Source organism: Curcuma longa, chromosome 6, assembly GCF_044706935.1.
Source record: "Curcuma longa cultivar G26 ecotype Majalengka, Jawa Barat chromosome 6, ITB_CL_G26_1.1, whole genome shotgun sequence".
Lineage (NCBI taxonomy): Eukaryota > Viridiplantae > Streptophyta > Magnoliopsida > Zingiberales > Zingiberaceae > Curcuma > Curcuma longa.
In genome coordinates this window covers 5761419-5783457 of record NC_133866.1, presented here as the reverse complement: position 1 = coordinate 5783457, position 22039 = coordinate 5761419, and the positions used below count along the sequence as shown (strand labels likewise).

General features: G+C 38.7%; 2 protein-coding genes and 1 pseudogene across 2 annotated transcripts; 2 read left to right on the top strand and 1 right to left on the bottom strand.

The window, feature by feature from the left end:
• Positions 1–3079: 3079 nt before the first annotated feature.
• LOC141830756 (L-type lectin-domain containing receptor kinase IX.1-like) lies at positions 3080–5198 on the top strand (annotated as a pseudogene).
• A 690-nt stretch (positions 5199–5888) lies between these two features.
• LOC141830755 (pentatricopeptide repeat-containing protein At3g26540) lies at positions 5889–8088 on the top strand. The gene has a single exon (XM_074718180.1). It carries the CDS (start codon positions 5889–5891, stop codon positions 8031–8033), a length of 2145 nt encoding a protein of 714 aa, XP_074574281.1. The 3' UTR covers positions 8034–8088.
• A 954-nt stretch (positions 8089–9042) lies between these two features.
• On the bottom strand, positions 9043–21637 carry LOC141830754 (protein CHROMATIN REMODELING 4-like). The gene is given in 12 exon segments (XM_074718179.1): positions 9043–10638; positions 10641–11526; positions 11618–12266; positions 12341–12405; positions 13126–13240; positions 14294–14451; positions 14912–17686; positions 17775–17882; positions 18694–19407; positions 19499–19600; positions 20387–20594; positions 21547–21637. Coding segments are annotated over 11 exon segments (6834 nt in total). The 5' UTR covers positions 20582–20594; positions 21547–21637; the 3' UTR covers positions 9043–9571.
• Positions 21638–22039: the final 402 nt, after the last annotated feature.

Here is a 22039-nt window from a genome sequence, read left to right as displayed (position 1 = left end):
GTTCTTTTTATGGGGCGTGAATGATTCTATGAATCTCATTTTCCTATATATTATATTCCATGCATCTTCTCTAGTACTGCAGTTACGTTGACATCTTAATTAATTAATATCTCCAGCCCTTGTAGCTAGCTTATGACAATTGACAAACCTCGTCAAATTAAACAAACGATACAAGTTGATAATATATGATTAACTGAACATTCAACTGAATATAAATACATCATACAGAACTTTAAAAAAAACACCATTAAACGAGTGAAAGTCTTAAAAAAACTTGTGGTCACATTCCATAAACAAGTGACGTTGCTGAACAACTAGAAATATTTTCTCAGAAACACTATGAATAACTTTTTTATTTTCAATTATGAAACTAACACTTCTATTGTTATTTGATTGCAATAAATCTTTGTTTACATGGTATGCAGATGCAGGAGGAATTGATAATAGTGTTCGGCCTAATTATATCTCAAATTGATCACATGAAAAGAATATCATTTACGTGTACTTAAATTAACATTTATGCATATTTGTATCATACTAACATACAAATTTATCTTATATTCTCGTCCATATCTTTATACATAAATATTCCAATCTTTATTCTAAACCATAGAAACTTTCCAACAGTTAGCTCGTGGTCCTAGAGTTGGTATTGTTTTGACCTATGATTGATGCAGTTGGTGTCTCTGTCTGGAGCTTAACCCTTCCTATACTGGTCCTAGAGTTGGTATAATTATGCTCATTAACTTCCAAAGAGAGAATCCCCTGAAAGAAACCTTCAGAGAAAAATCTACAAGATAACATTGCCTTGTATGAAGACTTCGACTATGTTGTCTGATTTACAAGTCTTTTATGAAGCTCTCCCACAAACCAATTCTTATTGTTGGATTGAATCAGTGCATAGTTATTGACTCAAGAAAAAAAATCTATAGATAGATTGACTTGACGTTATTGACTCAAGAAAAAAATCTATATGTAGATCGACTTAACCTTGTTGTAATCGATTGATAACAACTTACATTTAATACCCTCGGATATGCCTATGGCTGAGAGTAGAGATGTTTCTGATCCACTTGTTGAGAACGTATGTAAGACACTGCCATGAACTTTCCTTCTTTTGTTTCCATGTGTATTGCATCAAGCATTTCCCAATCAAGGAACAAAGGTTCCTATTTGACAAAGAATCCTTAGCATAATTAAAGATATTTTGAAAATATGCATTAGATGCAGACAAACTGTGCTCAAGAAACAGTAGAAGTCTACACAAGACCTAGACCTGTAATATTTTGAAAATATGCATTAGATGCAGAAAAATTGTGCTCATGAAACATACTCCTAAAAGAAGACACAAGACTTATCTTTTTCTCGAGGAATATTCTTTCAGTTACTTGCCTGTGGAAACAATGGAAGTCCTTTAACTTTTGTGCCACAGAAGACCAGCTTCGTTGCAGTGTGCAAATGGAATTTGCTGCTCAGAATAGCAAAAGCAAATCCATGAACTGTTGTATATAATATAACCACAGTAAAGAAATCAAGTTTGAGTGATTCAATCAATACTTTGGCCCATAATAAAAATCCTATGGAAACAATGCAAGTCTTTTACAAAAGAGAAATGATACACTACATGAAAACGCAGCATGAAAATACAGCATGATACACTATAGACCTGGGTCCCACATCCATGTAGTGTAGTGTATCATGCTGCGTTTTCGTGCTGCGTTTTCGTGCTGCGTTTTCATGTAGTGTATCATTTCTTTTTACAAAATTTGTATCACTTTGGTCTTTATTATTATTTTTTTAAAATACATTTTATAATATTTTTAAATTTATAATTTAAAAAGGTATATTTTTATTATTTTTTAAAATCTATAACTCATGTACTTGTAGTGGTTTTTAAATATCTATGACATAATTTATATCATTTTGCTCTCTAGTTTTTAAAAAAATATAATATCATACATTTTGCCAAAGGCAAGGTAAGGTTGCGTACAATGGATCCTTTCCCGGACCCCGTATGGCGGGAGCTTCGTGCACCGGGCTGCCCTATAATATCATACATTTTGAAAAAAAATGTATAGCCTGTATAATATTAGTGGGCAAGTGAGTGAGAGTGCTATAGAATTAGGGGTAAATGACAAAGCACCCTTTTTGATAAAAGTCCAACTGTGGCATTCTAAGACTTTCTTTTAAAGCTTCATAGGATCTTAGTGATTGAAGTACTCTTTTTCTTTCTTGGAAATAAGTCTCTCTCTCTCTCTCTCTCTCTCTCTCTCTCTCTCTCTCTCTCTCTACTAAGGAGAACCAAAGGTATGTCCTCGTATGCTTTTTGGATACCTAGATCAAGAAATATAATACAAACATAAAATTCTCAATTACTGTACATGATGTTGGTAATCTTAACTGGTGCTACTGCCTTAAGTAGTCATCAAACAGTTGCTCTTGCCTTTTGTGTTAGTTTACACCAGCAAATTCTTGTCTGAATGCTGCAATTAAAAACTCAGTAACTTCTCTTATTGTATGCTATAAGATAGCTGAATTGTTTCAGGGATTTGGGAAGTGTGGGGAATTTAGAGATGAAGTTCATTCCCTTATGTTGCATTAATGGAACATGACTAATAAAATCACCCTATTTTATGGTCATATACATTCTTCAATTATTATCAGGTATCTCAGAAACAACCTAGTGTTGGTGTAAGCAATTAGCATATTGCTTCAAGATGGTTGTGCATGCATGTTGGGGAAAGGATAACCATGGATGAACTATAACTCATAAGCCTCTCGATTTTGTGGTCATATTCTAGCTTGATTTGTGGTTCTTGGTTCTTGTCTGAGTGTCATTTACCTTTTCTTTACCTTAGCTTTCTTTCCCAAGAGATTGGGAGCTGAAACCATTTAGTGAAATTTACCCATTTCCCTATGCACCTCACTAAATCATGACTGATAAATCTATGTTTTATGGACCTAAAGCTGCCTTGAGATAATCAGCAAAAAGAAATTTGCTTTTACCGTGTTACTGATTGTCTTTATATTAACTTGTACTGTAGAATAGTTAGCAACTACTTTCTGTCAAATTTCAGCTATGATTCTGCAAAAAGCAAGGATTTTACCTGTTCTCTTCTTGGCAATAGTTATGCCATCGGCAACCTCGATCTCTTTCAACTTCCCTAGCTTCGATCCGGCCTCACAGTCCAAGATCACATTTGAAGGCAATGCGGACATTACTAGCTCCGCCATAATGCTCACCAAAGATGGTGCAAGTTTGGCAGACTCTAGCAGAGCAACCTATAACGATCCACTCCTCCTTTGGAAAAACAAAACGAAAGAACTCACTAGCTTCACCACACAATTCTCCTTCATCATCAACTCCAATGCCACGAACCATGCTGATGGCTTTGCCTTCTTCCTTGCACCATACCCTGCCAAGCTTCCCTTATATTCTCAAGGTGGCTACCTTGGCCTCTATTCCAACACCACAATCGTCAATTCAACCAGTAAGGCAGTGGCAGTGGAGTTTGACACCTTCAGCAACTATGAATGGGATCCAGAAGGCGAACATCTCGGCATTGACATAAACTCAATCAACTCTTCGAAGTATGTTAATTGGAGCAGCAGCATCAAGGAGCACAGAGTTGGTAATGCACGGGTGGATTATGATTCCATCACCCACAACTTGAGCCTCTTCCTGACCTATCCAGAGACGAATCAATCGCCAAGTGCCAATTACAGCGTAAGCTGCATTGTTGATCTGAGAGAAGCCCTCCCGGAGCTTGTAGCAGTTGGGTTCTCCGCGGCCACTGGTAACTTCACTGAGATGCATAGCATTATATCATGGTCCTTCAACTCGACTCTGCAACCAGAGAAGAACAAACACATGGTTGTAATCATCATAGGTTCTGCCATTGGAGTGGTCTTGGTGGTTGTATTGTGCTCGACATGCTTGATTTGCATCAAGAACAGGACGAAGAAGAATGACTTAGAGAGTTAGAGGAGCACATGGACTGGGATGAGGATATAGATCAGGAGTTTGAGAGCCAACGAGGACCGAAGAGGTTCTCTTTCCGGGAATTGTCACTCGCAACAGAGGGTTTCTCAGAAGAGAAGAAGCTCGGAGAGGGCGGCTTCGGGTCGGTCTACAAAGGTTGGCTGAGTGTCTTAAATCTCGACGTGGCCATCAAGAGGATTTCCAAGGGTTCGAAACAGGGGAGGAAGGAGTACATCTCAGAGGTCAAGATCATCAGCCGGCTGAGACACCGGAACTTGGTGCAGCTCATCGGGTGGTGCCACACCAAGACCGAGTTCTTGCTGGTGTACGAGTTCATGCCCAATGGGAGCCTCGATTATTACCTCTACGGCACAGCGAAGTTCTTACAGTGGCCGGCGCGGCACAGGATCGCGATGGGTCCGGCGTCGGCTCTCTTCTACCTGCACGAGGAATGGGAGCAGTGCGTGGTGCCGAGCAACGTGATGCTCGACTCGGCGTTCAATGCCAAGCTGGGCGATTTCGGGCTCGCGAGGCTCGTCGACCACGACGGCGACCTGCAAACCACCGATCTGGCCGGTACCAGGGGATACATTGCGCCGGAGTGCTTCTACACCGGCAAGGTGAGTAAGGAATCGGACATATACAGCTTCGGCATTGTGGCGCTGGAGATCGCGTGCGGGAGGCGGACGATCGAGCCGATGGAGCCGCAGAGCAAGATGAGATTGGTGGATTGGGTTTGGGATCTCTACGGAAACCGGAAGATCTTGGAGGCGGTGGATGCGAGACTGGATAGAGACTTCGAATCGAGGCAGATCGAGAGCTTGATGGTGGTCGGACTGTGGTGCGCCCACCCGGACTCGTCGCTGCGGCCATCCATCAAGCAGGTGATCAGCGCGCTGAGCTTCGAGGCGCCATTGCCGGTGCTTCCGCCCAAGAAGCCGGTACCGATGTACTTCACACCGGAGCTTGAGGCATACGACGCCACAGGGAAGATTTCTTCGGTGGCGAATTCGCCGCCGTCCGGCGATTTCAATGGCGATTTCAATCAATCGTTCGAGCTGAGTGGTCGCTAGACTCGCTTTCGAGAAGACGCATTTCTGAAACGTAGAATGGGTTATTACAGAAAGTTTAAGGGTGTAAACAGGAAGTTTTACTTAATTTCTCTTTTTAATAATTCGATTATTGGTATAAAGATTGTAATTGCTGTAATAATCATAAATATGCCCCGGGGAATGGTGCAACGGTAGGACATTCGGGTACTCAGGGACCGCGGTTCAATCCCCAACTATGGCGTATTTGCAAGAATTTTCCTCCAAATGGGGAACGCAATCAAAGGATGCTGGATTGGCCACCGTATGCGCTTCCCGATTTACCCTGGTGGTTGGTGAGAAATTTCCGTAGGACCGGACCGACAACCCCAGAGATGTGGCTACTGGGATTTTCATTTTTTGTAATAATCATAAATATATCATGTATAAAAAAATGCACTTTCCTTTCATAAAAATTACTTTCTAAGTTTTAAATGCTTAACACAATGAAAAAAAATATCAAAATATTCCTTTATAAATAGAAAAATGTATTTCAAAAAGATAAATCTAAATAATTTTGATAACATGGATTATGTTCCTAATCAAATTACATGAAATTCAACTTTTTTTTCTCTATTTAATTTTGTGAAACTAAATCAACATTATCAATTTAAGTTAAATTAAATAGTCACCACTCTTCGCTCAATTTTTAACGTTGTAAAAACGTGAAATTTAAAATTTTTCAATAAGATTATTATTTACTCTAATTTATTTTTTAAAATAAAAATAGTTTTTTTGGTTTTGCAATTTTTTCACGATATAATAATTTTTTAGAATCTAAAATCGGATTGGAAACGGATCCTCGGATCCGCGTCCAAATGGCGGCGACAGCTCGATCAGTCCTCGATCGTCTCATCCAGCACGCCGTCCGCCCCAAACGCGCCTCCCCCGCCGCCTCTTCCGCCTCCACCATCATCCGCCATCTCGATTCCGGCGACCTCCGGAAGGCCATCGCAACCGTCTCCTCCTCCGGCGCCCCGTTCCCCGACTCCGTCTATGCCCGCCTCCTTCACCTATGTTCCTCCCGGCGCTCCCTCGTCGACGTCCGCCGCGTGGAATCCCACCTCGTTGCCTTCTCCCCATCCTCTTCCCCCTCCATCTTCCTCCTCAACCGCACCATCGAGGCGTACGCGCGGTGCGGCAGCCCGGGGGACGCCCGCGAGCTCTTCGATGAAATGCCCACCAGGGACGGAGGTACATGGAATGCTATGATATCTGCATACGCCCTCTCCGACTGCCCTAACGAGGCGGTCTCCCTCTTTTCCAGCATGAATAGCGCCGGAATCCGACCTAAAGAAGTCACCTTGGCGTCCGTACTTGGCTGCTGCGGCGACCTTTTGGCCTCCTTCCTCGCTCGGCAGATACATTGCCTTATTTTGAAGTATGGTTATCTTCCTAATGTGATTCTGGATACGTCTATTGTTGATGTCTACGGTAAGTGCCTTGAGATGGACGATGCTCGCAAGATGTTTGACTTAATTCTCCACCCAAATGAAGTTTCCTGGAATGTGATTGTTCGTCGGTACCTCGAGGCAGGCAGTGCAGGAGAGGCAATGCTAATGTTCTTCCAAATGATTAGAGAAGGGGTGAAACCTTTGAGCTTTACTGTGTCAAACACTCTCATGGCTTGCTCAAAGGTCCTTGCACTTAAGGAGGGAAGTCAAATCCATGCAAATTTATTGAAGGCTGGTTTCGAAGGGGACAATGTTGTAGGATGCTCTTTGATGGACATGTATGCAAAGTGTGGGGTCGTCGATGATGGTCGCCAACTGTTTGATCAATTGCCTTCCAAAGATGTTGTCTCATGGACTTCAATGATCTCAGGCTATGTGGCATGTGGGAGAGTTGATGAAGCTGAAAAGCTCTTTGAAGAGATGCCTGAAAGGAATGTCATTTCTTGGAATGCACTATTGGCCGGTTACATTCGGTTCTTTTGTTGGGACAAGGCATCAGATTTCTTCTGCAGGATGTGGAGGGAGACAGGAGAATTGGACCTTGTTTCACTAGGATTGCAATTGAATGCTTGTGCTGGAATGTCCGATCTTGACCGTGGAAAGCAAATTCACGGGTTTGCTTATCGGCACACCTGGGAATCAGATAAATTCTTTCGAAATCAATTGGTCGATATGTATGCAAAATGTGGTAACCTTAGGAATGCTGAAATTTCATTTTCCATAATGGCTGATCAGAGGGATACAGTGTCTTGGAATTCTTTAATATCCGGTTACATTCGGTATGGCAGGAGTGAGGAGGCATTGGTTGCTTTTAGTGAGATGCAGAGGGAGACGATTCCAGATGAGTTTACTTTCACAACAATATTTGCTGCTTGTGCAAATATTTTCATGCTCGATGTTGGAAAGCAAATTCATGCTTTCATGGTCAGAAATGGTTTTCAGCTGAATGCTATAGTTAGGGGTGCATTAGTTGACATGTATTCCAAGTGCCGGTTGATAGAGTATGCCATCAAAGTTTTTGAAGAAGAGAGCACTCGGGATCTGATCCTTTGGAACACAATTATATTAGGATGTGCATATAATGGGAGAGGTGAACAAAGTCTTGATCTTTTTGAAGAAATGAAGGAGGAAGTTGCAGCCGACAATGTCACATTCATTGGTGTTTTGCTTGCCTGCGTGAGTCAGGGATATGTCGATCTTGGTAGACGGTATTTTGATTCAATGAGTAATGAGTATGGTGTCATACCGCGAATTGAGCACTACGAGTGCATGATTGAACTGCTAGGCAAACACGGGTGTATGGTTGAACTCGAGGACTTCATTCAGCGGTTGCCATTTGAGCCAACTATCCCGATGTGGACAAGGATCTTCGACTGCTGCCGAGAACATGGAAACACAAGATTAGGAGAAAGGGCTGCAAAATTCATCAATGAATCTAACCCATTAACTCCAGTTCAGTTTGAGATCATTCCAAAAGCAGGACATTATATTTCATGTTCATCTGGGTAAATAGGTAATGAAGATCTGTCATGTAACTAGCTCCAGGTAAGCAGCAATTCATGTTTGTGGAGGCTGGATTTCTTTGGCATTTTAAGCAAACATCATTCAAACTGAACAAATGAACAAAGATGGGAACTGATCAATTATGTTAGCATGGTCAAGAAAAGGATTGAGAGCAATCTGCTTTATATGATTTGTTTGAACATCTTGTTTGTCTTGAAGGAACAAGTGGCTTGCTTATAGATGTCAAAGACAAGCAATGTGGAACATGTTGGAAGATCAGTTGTCTGCCATAATGGTATAGTCTCGGTGCCTGACTACCATAGCCGAGACTAGTGTCGATGACCGTGAGTAGGAGAATGGATCAAGATAGAGGACGAAGAAGAGCCAGCGACAACTCACTCTCAAGAGGTGAGAAGAACCAACCGTGCTGTCGTAAGTTGGATAAACGACATGAGAGGAAGGCATATCTATGTTGTTTCATATCTCGGTTCTTCTATAGAACAGCTCGTGCTGCTCATTATGAGTGGACACAGAACAATGTTTTAATCTTCACCTGTCCTCATATACATCACATTTTGCCACAATAGGCAAGGTTCTTGCATCCGAATTCAGTTTACAAGTGATGATGCTACTCAAAGAAGATGATAGTATGAAAATGCATTGTATATGATTCAAAAACATGTTTCTTGTTGGATCATGTATGTGCATGTCTAGTGTATCTGAATAGTTCTTGAATTAATAGTCTGCATATGCAAAATTGGGTTTGATATACTTAATGGAAGCAAGTTTACTTGATTATATTTCCTTGATAAACTTTAATCCAAAAAAATAATACAAATCACAACTAAACACCAATTTCAAATGCATCAGTATTTAACTCTATTTTATAATCACTCATCCATCAAAATTATAATAATCATAGCATTTTGATGCATATTATCATGAATTTTTCTTTTCAGTCTCACAAATCAATTTAAGGGTGACAACAAATGAAGTCTCATATTCAAATCCACCTATTCCTGTTACATTAATTATTTTACCAGTGACCAAACTCAAACTTGAACCCAAATAACTTAAAATTTAAAATTCAAATATTATTCTTAATCTGCATTAATGTCCAGTAAGCAATCTCAAATCTATCTCATTCTGGAAAATCCTCCCCATCGCCACCTTAAATAAGTTGCCTGCATAAGTTTGGTGAGCTATGTAGAACATGTTGATCAAATTTTTAATGCATATGAAAAGGAAATTTAAATATGATCAATATAAAGCAACAGGACAGAAGGAACATGTAAAAGTGGTTAGAAGAAATGTCTTTAAGAAGTCTAACCTTTGCTAAGATATATTTGATTTAAAATGTAACAAAATCAATAATATGCAAAACAAAAAAAAACAATGAGATTGTCGAGATTATATTTTTCACTATGAATACTCAAAAGATGCCTCATGGCGCTTCCAAGTGAGACATGCAATGATAGAATAGTCATGGATCTGCCTGCACAAGCACGAGGATAAAGAGATGTGTCAGAAATAAAATGGATGTTTTATTCATTCTCACTTTGATGATCATTCAATTCGGTTTCTTCAGATGACATTTCCACGAGTTTGTGCTGGTTAGATCCACTAGCACAAGAGTGAGTTTTACTCGAGCCACCATGGTCCACTTGATTGGCCTGCTCGGAACTCGGTACCTTTTCCGTTCTTTTACCATTGTTCTCTTTTGAATCTTCCTCCATTGGTCCTTCACAATCTACTTCAAGTACAGGAGCTTTAGATAACTCTTCATTTTGTCGACTAGGCCCTGGTATTTCTGTTAGTGGCAATTCGCCATGTCTGGCGATGGTAGAAGATGTTGCCAAGTGTGGGGCCTCAAGAGATAGTTCTAGCACTGACCCTGAACCTTCTCTTTGTGCGCCGATTAATGATGATGATGGTGAATTCAAATTTAAGTTCTGGTTCTCATCATGGTCAGACCTTCCTAGAGCAGGTTCAGATTCAAGTATTTCTGAAGCTGTTGGAATTGTGCTTGGGCCACCGTGATCGAAATTCTTTGTAGTGCATTTAATATTGGGGGTCAGCCGGCTGAGCTTAAGCAACTTCCTTCTCCTTTTCAGAATTATCCTTGGATCTTTCGGCTGGATAGGTGGAGGGCCAGGAATAGCAAATGGTGGGATTGTTTTATCTTCTCCATAAAGTAGACGGACAGAGTGAGCAATCGCAATGATAGAAGGAGGCAATGCAGAAGGCAGTTCAGGTTCTGGCACCCTGGAAGGAGCGGGGTTCACAGCTTCTCGAAGCCAATGAGGGAGTTTATTCGCATTTGAGCTACCAACAGCAATGTCATTTTTGGAAGACAAGTCATGCAAAATCTGCTTTTGGGTTTCCAACGGCATGCCCACATTAGATTCGCTGTAATTAGCTGCACTATTGAAACCATATAATGGATTCAGAGATTTGTCCATTGCACCTGGCAAGAAAGGATTCTTCGATCCGTATTCAACTTCCCTGTGGTACAAGGCAGAGCTGCTGGGTACATTCATACCTAGTCTTGCAGTGAAGTTATCTTGAAAACGAGGATTAAATGGTAAACCTGTCCTTTCCAATCCATCCAACCCCCAGAAGAGCTGCCAGCGTAATTTGATCTAAGATAGCTGAGTTGCCATGGTGAGATTTTAGAGAAATTCTCATCAATTCTACTAATGTGATCAAGTTGATCAATGCCCGGAAAGGTTGACTTTAAATCACGGCAGCCAAGTTGAATATCCGTCAGGTGAGGGAGCGACTTTGGACGTTCACCTCCGATACTAGAAAATTTGCTACCAAGCAAAGCCCGATTCATCATGTCATCTGAGATTCCAGGTAAGGGTAGAGGCTTGGAAGATTTTGGCGCTGAGAAAGATGGCGCATCCATTATCTTTTGCTGCTCCTCTGACCATCTTAAAGATAAATCTTCAGCTGTTCTATACTCTGCGAACTTCAATTTTGGATCTGCAAGCATGATATCCCAATTACCCCTTCCATGCCTACGGACACCGATCCAAAGAGCATCGAGCTCATCTTCTGACCATACATCTGCTTTTGCTCGCTTCTTGAACAACTTTTTCACAGATTGAGTTTGCACCATTGCATTGTCAAGAAGTATGTGTTGGTTTTCAAGAAATGATGGATGCATGCCTTGAACTGGACCTAGGCCATTCATTGAAGGTAGATCAAACATTTTTTGTTTTTTCTTTAGGATATCACTTGGTCGTTGCTTGAAATTGGGTAGAGGTGGCATATTAGGGAATTCCTGAAAAGAGCCTTCTATGGACTGCATGCCTAGTGACAAGCTAGGTAACAGATCTGCAGGTGGCTTCATCCAACTTTTTGATGGTAATGGAAACTTTGGTACCAGCTTATCATCGATCATTAAATTTGGAAGGCCTAGCTTCTCTTGAAATGAAGCAAATGATGCACTCCCCGGACCATCCATGAGGGATCTTTCAGATGTAGGTACAACCTGTAGACAAGATTATGACCGCACAATAATGCAAGTTATATGAAAAACAATTTGAAAAAAATAAAAAATAAAAAATAAGATAGGAACATACAGGATAAAAAGGAAAGTAGCCATCAGGTATCAAACTCTTCAACTTGTGATGCAAGGACATTCCTGGTGCTTCAGGTAACAAGGAGATATCAGATTTTTCCCTCACTTCATCATTTCGGGCATTTGGAGATCGAGAACCAGAAGATGGTGGAAATGGGAATTCTGTATTTCCGATGCTTAGTCGTTTTTGTTCACTACTTGATATAGGTTGCCTCAGTGAACCACGGTTATTGCGAGATAATACACCTATCTGATTAGCATTAGGAGCACATAGGCCTAAAACAGGTAGAAGGTGGTTAGAAGGAACTGGACTTGCTGCGTTCAAGCTGTTGAATGGATGGCTAGGCAAAAAGATATCTGACGAAAGGTTTTCAGACGGAGGTCTTACTGAAAGATCCAGATCATCACTATGAAACTTTTTATATTTGTGCCTAATTGACTTTGCGAATTTTGCAGAAGATTCACTTCTCTTATCATCCAATGGCTGAAATGATTTGTTATCCTCCATCTGTTCCATTTTAAAACCTTCCATGTCATTATCAGATTGGATCAGTGAATGGGTAGGCAATTCAACTCTCTCTATCAAACATGATACTTCTCCATCCTGCCTCCGAGCAATTCGTTCTTTTTGTCGGTCACGAAGCCTAGCACTGGTTGAGGAAACAGTTATGTAAGCTCCTAATGAACTAGCAAGAAAAATATACATACAGAACTTGGAACTTACTACTTCTCCTTCCATGCACGTCCGACTGGTGTATATACACGTTCTGGCTCTTCAGTGTCACTCTGCTACATCCCATTTCCAGGTAAAGAATAAGATATTGTATGAGGAGCAAACCAATGAAATTAGAGACTTAACTAGAAAAACAATGTACAAAGGTACACATAAAGCTCATATAAGAAACAAGTTTGACACTGGAAGATACAAGCAGAAAATAGTCATAAATGCAGAAGAAATGTGCTGGGCTTTACAAAATACATGGTAAATTTTTGGATGCAACATCTAATTCATATTTAAAAGTACTTATTGATAAGCAGAAAGAAAAGTGATTAGTGTAAAAACAGGAAATGTAACGCATAATTCTCTAGGAACAAGTTTTCAATTAATCAACTAAGAGGCATAATGCTGAAGATAGCCAAAAATTCAAACCTATTAATTTCTTTAATATTAGAAACATACGGACTAGAAAATAAAAACAAAATCTGAGCATTGTTCTAACAGAAAAAAGAGTTCTTTTTTTTATTGAGGCCAACAATTGGTTAAAATAATTAAAAAGAAAAAAATGAAAAACAGCTAGTTATCATATTTAGTGAGCATAAAATCTACAACAAGTCCTTAAAGTGTGCTTAGAAATTCACAGGTTCCAATCCCACGGTTATGTTTGACAAAAACGAATTTGAATACCTAAATACAACATATGTAACTTAGTCGGCCAATTAACTAAGCAAAATGCACGCATTAACCAATTTGGTTATCAAACTCACTACTATTTCGTAGAAATAAACAACCTCACTAAAAGTTTCACTTGGCATCGAAGTAAATGTTTCCCTGTATGATACTGCTTTTCTTTGGCGCTTTCCTCGACCAAGAACTGCTTCCTCCTCAAGCTGAGATTTTTCCCATCTACCAATTATCAATTGAGTATATTTGTTATGACATTTAAAAATGTTTCAGTTAAATAACATGGAAACTTAACATAAAGACAGTTAAAAGCATTATAAATTGGAAAAGGTCAATAATACTACAATTATTATTTTACATATTTACTTCTGAAGTCTAACACTAGAGAAAATACATCTAGTAATGCTAATCCAGTTGTTACCTTAGTATAAGGTTAGTTTATTCGAGTACCATTGTTCTATAAATTGTTTGAAAAATCTCTTCTTTCTGTTAAGGTGAAATTTTTAGCTTAAGAGAATAATAATTGGAGTGAGGAATGGTAAGTGAATGCATGATAGTTATTGGTTAGATCAACAGACCAAACCAGTAAAATTGGATTCGATTGAAAAATAATATGAAAGCAAAAGGTCTAAAATGAGTTTGGTGAGCAACAAATCAAGTTCATTAAATTTTTTATATGGTTCTGTAATGATAAAGGTTTAATGTAGAAAAAGTAATCTGTTTTTCAACAGATTTTTGACATCTGCAAGATTTCTTGTCAAATATTGACTAGCTAGTTTCCATTACTCATGCAAACATGAAAACAGATGATCAGCCAATTTTGAGAATTATAAGAATTATTCCTGGAGAAACATGTTGCAAAACTGATTAAATCAGAAAATATAAATTTCATAGGAAAAGAATGTTTCTACACAAATGTTGAACAACACAAGAATATAAATATGAGTTTTCTAGCGAGATTAATATATGAATTCAATTTCACATCCTTATTTGCACAGAGAGGAAAGCTGCAACTTGGATCCAGGTGGAAGGTCAAATGTCAACATAGCTGTGTACCACTATAGCATAGTGTTATCATAGTGCCAATTTGGTAAATAGCAATTCCACAAATTTCTCATCATATTAGACTAGCCATTCAATTCACAAGAAATTTAACTGTTTTACTTAAATACAAAATCAATTATAGGAAACTCCCTCTAGCATGGAAGGAAAAAAAAAACTAAGAACAAAAAAAGAAACTAACAAATCTATACAACCTAACTTATAATTACTTACCTTACACGTAAAAGTTTATCCCATTCATTTTCCTCAGCACCACCAACTGCATTGTCTTCCTTTGCTTCAGATTTATGTTCGCCATCTTCACCAGTTACACCGGGGAGCATTTCCATTCCATCAGCTTCTTCATTTATATCATCATTCCAATCCACTGACTGATAAAGCAGACAGCAAGAAACTTTATTATATGCAATAACAGTAAATAAAATCGGTATAGATTATGAAATATTGTAATTATAACTTGAACCATAAAGTGAAAGGAACTAGCTTTTTAGATTAGCAAACAACTAAGAACAGTAAGTTTATCCTCAATTGATTTAAGTAAATTACTTTGGGCATAAAATAGCTCAAAATAACCTTCTGGGCCCACTAGTTCCATCCTGCCTGAAACAGGTGAAACTTATCATTTTGAGAGCCTTGTCGAACAGCCACTAGTCAAGTACCCAGCATTGGAACAGTATCTCGAACCTTGATGGTTCTATTACATGAAATATCTAACTCCAACCAACATATAATACTTATAGTGACAACACGAAATGGAGTGACAAAGCTACCAAAAATTGTTTATAAAAACATGGAAGGAAAAGTTCATTTTGAAGACAATTTCAAGCTTACTTTTACGGAGCCCAGCATATCATTCTCCACATCCACATCTGCACTTTCAGAAACTAATTGAATGTCAGAACGATCAAGAAGCTTCAGAATTGCATTGTCATCCCAAATAATTTTTGTAGAACCTTCAGTACATTTATCTTTGTATACATCTCCTAAACCACCAGACCTCCTTCGATGTTTATGCTCACCATCAGGAACAGCATCAGGTTTGCTGATAGTAGCATCTGTAGCATCAGGTCCATTTACACAATCAGACTTATTGAAAAGCTCTTCAGTACCCCAACGAAGAATGTCCTCCACTTCCTTCTGTGATCCTGACTTGTTCACAAATAGTTGGTCTAGCATCAATTTCTTTTTAGCAAGTTGCAAAATGCGCTCCTCCACGCTACCACGTACTACAAGCCTATAAACTAGAAGTCTATTTGACTGTCCTATTCTGTGTGCTCTATTCATAGCTTGTATATCTGCATGTGGATTAAAATCAGAATCATATATGATAACAGTATCTGCAGTAGCCAAGTTGATACCAAGGCCACAAGAACGTGTGGACAACAAGAAAACAAATCGTGATTTATCTTGATTGAAACGAGTAATTGCTGCCTGACGATTTGCAACTGATAATGTACCATCCACCCTTTCAAATGTTTTAGGGCCAAACTCTATAGCTAGGTAATCCTCTAGAATATCAAGTAACTTTGTCATCTGAGAAAATATAAGAACTCGGTGTCCTTCCTTGTATAAAATTTGCAGCATAGAATGCAATAAGGTCAGCTTTGCAGATGCCTTAATGCGCATTTCATGCAGAAACTCCATTGAACCAGATTCAGGTTCAGTACCTGGGATAAGATACGGATGATTGCAGACCTTCCTGAGCTGCATTACTATATTTAGTAGTGATTGTTGTGCACCGCCTTTTCCTACATTTCTTAGTATCTGGTAATTCTTTGTTAGCATTGCACGGTAATATTCAGCCTGAATCGATGTCAGCTCAACAGGCACCATCCGCTCAGTCTTTGGTGGAATATTTTGCATAGCATCTTTCTTGAGTCTTCGAAGCATATGTGGTGCAACGAGTTTTTTAAGCTCCTCCACCTTTTCTGCTGTTGTAAGATCATTAAAGTTTTCCTCAAATGCTGACAAGGAAGGGAATGAAACAGGTTGGAGAAAATTCAATAAGTTATACATCTCCCCAATGTTATTCTGCAATGGAGTTCCAGTCAATAATACACGGTGTTGAAAAGAAAATGTATTAAGCAGACCAAAAAGTTTACTACTAGAATTCTTTAGCCGATGACCCTCATCAACTATAAGAACTTCCCAAGGGACACCACGAAGATGAGAAGTGTCAGCAAGCACCATTTCATAGGTAGTCAATAGGACATCAAACTTGTATGACTTGGTTAATTTATCTGATTTGCTAGGATCGCTAACATGCCATTCATATTGGCGAATAACTGTTCTTGCCTTTGCACATCCATGATACTCAACAACATTTAGATGTGGAGCCCACAGTGAAAACTCAGCCGACCAATTAGGCATGGTGGAAAGTGGGACTAGGACCAAACAGGGCAGCTTAACCTTGAATTCACAGTGCAAAGATGAAATGAAAGCACATGCAGATATGGTTTTTCCAAGCCCCATTTCATCAGCCAATATAACATTTTTGGACTTGTACCAGCATTTGCGCAGCCAGTTTAAAGCTTCTACCTGATGTGGAAAAAGCAATCCACCTTTTAGCTCATTTGGCTGCTCAAGAAGAGGAAGAACATCTTGGAATTCACTTTTGGCACAATAAAAATCATGATTAACATCTTTGTCAATGGTTTGAGTTTCTAATTGCTTCAATTCATCTACCAGATGAGCTGATTCCTTCATAACAGGTTCATCTAATCTTTCCCAAGTGCATTCATCATATTGAAGGCCACACCATTTAACCAAAGCTTCTTCCAAACCATCCTCACAAGCCCGAAGTGCTATAACACGTTGTGGTTTCTTCCATTGTTCCTCACAAATATTTATCACAGTATTCCCATATTTAGCTTTATAATTTTCCAGTTTTCTTTTAGCAATAACTTTTATTTGAGACTCAGGAACCCAACTGTTATGTATGTTTGATTTCCCAACCCACTTAACAAGAAACTCATAGCTATCACTGTCATCATTAATAGGCCCTAGATTCTGCACTGCCTCCTTGGTATTATTTAAAATTTTAGCATCTGACTGCATCTCAAGCAACATTCCATGTTTGCCTTTTGAATCACTGGAAATAATCATCTGATAAGGTCCAGAAGGCGCAACTGACTCATTCTGCTTTTGTGTGCCAACAATATCTATAGCTTTTATGCCAATTTGATCATTATCAGCTTTGCCCAATGGAGTCTCGTCCAGTGTCAAATCATCATTCTTTGCAACTATTTCATCCATTGAACCTTCTTTTGCTGAAATAACATTATCCAATGATTCCTTATTTTCATATGATTTTTCATCATAATCTTCCAGTGTGACCCTACATAAATCTTTTTCTTCAGAAACCAAACTGACTTCAGGATCAAATCCTCCCTTACAAGCACTTTTTTTATCCTGTATTTCAACTTTACTTTCATTCTGTGACTCAGTCAGTAGCAAGCCATTTGTTCCGGAATTATTTAGGCCATGAAGTGGCTGTATGATAGTCTGGTTCCCTGAATAATTATGTAATTCAGCATGTTCTGATTCCAATGATTTGCTAGACATGATGGTGCTAACTCGAATACGGCATCCCAAAATGCGATCAACCTTTCAAATGGACAAATAAAAAATTAAGAATTAAGAACATAACATAATATTTTTTACAGTTCATCATCGAAATCAAGAAGCATTAAACCTGCTGAATGTCATTCCAAGAATTCACATTTTGCTTTTCTATGTTGTGTAATTGTGTGCATTGCTCATCCAAATCTTGTGATAACGGGCTTGCTTGCTCAGATGACATCTGTATAATAAATTGATTAGCTCATAACCTAATAGAACAAAGCTTTAGATAGGAAAAACTAAAATAGAATGATAAAAAATAAGATGCCACCTTATGTTAGATGCCAATTATAGCAAAATTACAAATGCAAATATTCTATGATCCAAGAGGACTATAGGCCCTTAATCATACTATTGTAAAATAAAGAAAAACAGGGCTATGCAAGCAATAGGAAACAGTATCAAATTACTACATCATCAGCTTAGAAACAACAAGATCGTTAATCAGTAATATAAATTGTTTAAGCATCCCAGTTATGACGATAACTCTGCTTTATCTCTATAATATCCACATAGAAACAGCTGTAGGGAGATTACTATATCGTCAACTCAGATGACAGAAATCATTGGAGGGAATCAACCAACTCTAATGTTATAAAAAATCGACAAAGGCAGAATCTCAATATTGCACTACTATCAAAGTGAACCATAGCCAATATACAAACTTGAAGTAAACAAAAAAAAAACAAATTGGCCCAGAGAATCCTGCTGTTGAATCCACAATACACATCAGGCGATGTACAAGAGGCACATGTCTCATATCGCCCAGAAGAAAATCTAAATACAAACTAAAATCATATAGAAGTAGTAGCACTTTAACTTTAACATAGTTGTGTAAAAATCTCACAAAAAAAAACTTTAGGAAATCTAAATATTATGGATAATGACATTTTAAACATGATTTTCAAGGTTGTCTTTTCCCAACAACAGTGCTACAAGGGAGAGAAACTAGAATTATATTTTTATTATGTCACTGAACATAAATAATTTACCTCATCTTTTTCTTCACTTTCATACTTCACTCTTTTGGCTTCATGTCTTGATGAAGAGTTCCATGTATCAGATGACCTGCGCTTCTGTATAGGTTTATTTGTCCCAAGAGGTAGCTCATTATTAATGGCGGCATCTGCACTTCCCTTTTCAGCACTAGGTCTTTTCTTTTCACTGCAACTTCTGAACTTTTGCTTCTTTTTCTTGGACTTATGAGTAGAACCAGTAATTGTAGTAACAGAATTCTTTCTTTGCACATCACTGTTATGAAATTTGGGATTCTTCCCTGTAGGCCATTCACTATCATCAGATGTGGAGGTTTTCACAAGAGAGAGTGTTCTTCTTCGAGAACTGGTTTTTAAATGAGAGATTGAAAATGAATTTTTCAAAGTTCTGTCATCTGATGGAATTTCATGTAAGGCCCCAGAGTGGCTTGATCCAGGCCTGTCCAATCTATCATCTTTTAAGAAATCAGAATCTGCCTTATCTGGATCTCTACAAGAAAACATTGTTTTCCCTTTATTATTTCTTGGAATAGAGTGTCTCTCAGACACTGATGCCTTTTCACGGACAGATTCCTTAATCACAGTTGCTGGCTTTCCAGTTGTGGTTTTTGTTCTTGCTCGTTTTACATTTGACTCAATATTACTTGATACTTTGGCATTACCTTTCTTTTCAGTACAGTTAGGGCAATTCCACTTTCCATGAGGAGCACACTTGAAGAATTGGGGGAAACAAAGAAATGAAAATCAGCGTCCAGCAAAGGCATCATAATCAAGCAAATAAAGCATAAAAGATTTGAATTACCTTAAGAGGGGGGCTGAGACATTCAAGGTGATAAGTTTGAGGACAAGTATCACAACAAAGCAAATTGCCGCCTAGATCGCACACAGCACATTCATAGTAATGCTACAGGAGTACAGAGAAAAAGGAAAAGTGTGATAATGATGAAAACTTGGGCAAGTATATAATGAAATATTTGACACTCGTAAAATCTTGCAACCAAGTTTTTGGTGAAAGAAGTTTCACAATCATAATGGTTGACTTGATGGAATTCAAGACACAAATTTCGACAATTTCTTGATGATTGTAATTGATGTAGGCCTTGCCAATCATAATGATAACAAAAAATGTCTTCACAAGCAGACATCAATGATGTGTAATGGCTCAGGTCCTTCACAGACAATAAGTATCCAAATCATAAAATCAGCAAAATGAAGTTCACAAAGACATGGTTCGTCATCAGATACATTATGAAAAAAACAAGAGGATAACATATCCAAGTCTAATTTTGTTTAGCTAACATGCTAAAAAATGCCTGTCAGCTGCTGTGATAAGCTCAAATGGCTATAATAAACTAAAGCTAACTAATGGAGAAAAAAAATTCTTCAACAGTTAGTAAGGAGCTAAAATCAACTCTAGAAATTGATCCCTAATATTCTTAGTGGCCATTTTGTGCAGTATATTTCACTTATCCACCAATTATACTTTCATATCGTGACACAAAAGCTTGCTTCTAAATAATATAAGTTGGACATACATGTAATTCTATGCAACACTATATGTACTGAGATGATGATACAAGAAAGCAAGATGATTAACAAACAAACATACACACCAAAAAAAACACTAAGGCTCAACTAACAACAACTAACAGTTGATAAAAGGCACATTTAGCAATAAGGATTATCTTACACCATCATGCCCTTTGGTCTTTTTAGCAGATCTAGAAACATCAATGCCACTTTTTGTCTTCCTCTTAACTGCACTATTAGAAGCCCCCTCTTTTCCATTTAAAGCTCCCAAACCAGATTTGGTTTGTTTTCTCTTCCTCTTCAATACCCACTTCCGATCTATCATGTTATCATGCAAAGAATTTTCTTCCTTCATTGCCACCTATCTCCTGTGCACATCAAAGAACAAAAACAAATGTGACGACAGGTAATCAATTGGATATTAATTCAAATAAGATACAGAAATGAAAGCATCTCTATAGAAAGCTTCATGTGCAAGTCTGTATCCGTATGTACCAACACAAGGAAAGATAGAAGCAATCAAAGTGTTCAACAACAAACAAAGCAACACTAAAGAATCAAATAAAACACCAACAACATCTGTTGATAGTATACAAATTGTTTCTTTTAGCAGTTCAACAATGACACTTACGAAAAGCATGATATGGTCTAGTTACAAAAGACAGAAGCAGCTTAATGGACTTATTTACGTGACATTGTGGGTCAAACATAAAATTAACCCTAATGAACTTACAGTAACTAGTTCAAGAAACCCCCATCCCCAACTTATCAGGAGAATAGCAAATCAAGACTAATTAGTCCTTCCAATCAATGGCCTATGGAAGGAAAGATAGAAACAATCAAAGTGTTCAACAACAAACAAAGCAACACTAAGGAATCAAATAAAACACCAACAACATCTGTTGATAGTATACAAATTGTTTCTTTTAGCAGTTCAACAATGACACTTACGAAAAGCATGATATGGTCTAGTTATTAATGCAGAAGCAGCTTAATGGACTTATTTACGTGACATTTTGGGACAAACATAAAATTTACCCTAATGAACTTACAGTAACTAGTTCAAGAAACCCCCATCCTCAACTTATTAGGAGAATAGCAAATCGAGACTAATTAGTCCTTCCAATCAATGGCCCATGGAAACAAATATCAACTACCTATAACAACAACTTATCAAGAGAAAGGATATCAAATAAACAATACAGAAATGCAGGAGATTGCATTACTTCCACGAATTAACCCAGACGAACGAATATAACTGTAAAGAGATCTGGTGAACAAAGAACAAGGAAAGAAAAATGAAAAAGGGAAAAAACAAACCTTTCCTAATAGGGCAGAACTAGTGTTCGAATCAAAGCACGAATTTGGCACCTGAGAACCAGAGCCAACCTGGGAAGATTAGAACAATCAGGATTAGGAGATCACAGCAGCTACCTGCGGTCAGCGAAAGAAGCACGCGCGCAGCGACTTCCGAGCGAGAGGATGATCCACGAGGGATCCCGATTGCGGCGGCGAAGGCGGCAGCTTTACAATTCAGATCTGTCGCGCGACCCAACCCAACCGCTCCAACGCGCCGTGCCCTTCCCAGATGGCGGTGGCGACGGTGAGCTAGCGAGGGTAGGACGAAAGAGGGGGCGGGGAGGGGGGAGGAAACCCCAAGGCTCCGCCATATGTACGGGAATCTGGAAGAGGAAAAAGAGGGTCACACCTACTATCGAGGACATTGGGGAATATCATTTTGCGCCCCCTTCCGCCTCTCTCTCTCTCTCTCTCTCTCTCTCTATCACTGTGGGCTACGCTTGTTGTGCCCCGC

Bases quoted from the DNA above. Each gene is read 5' to 3' on its own strand.
- LOC141830755 (XM_074718180.1), top strand. From the start codon at position 5,889: ATGGCGGCGACAGCTCGATCAGTCCTCGATCGTCTCATCCAGCACGCC.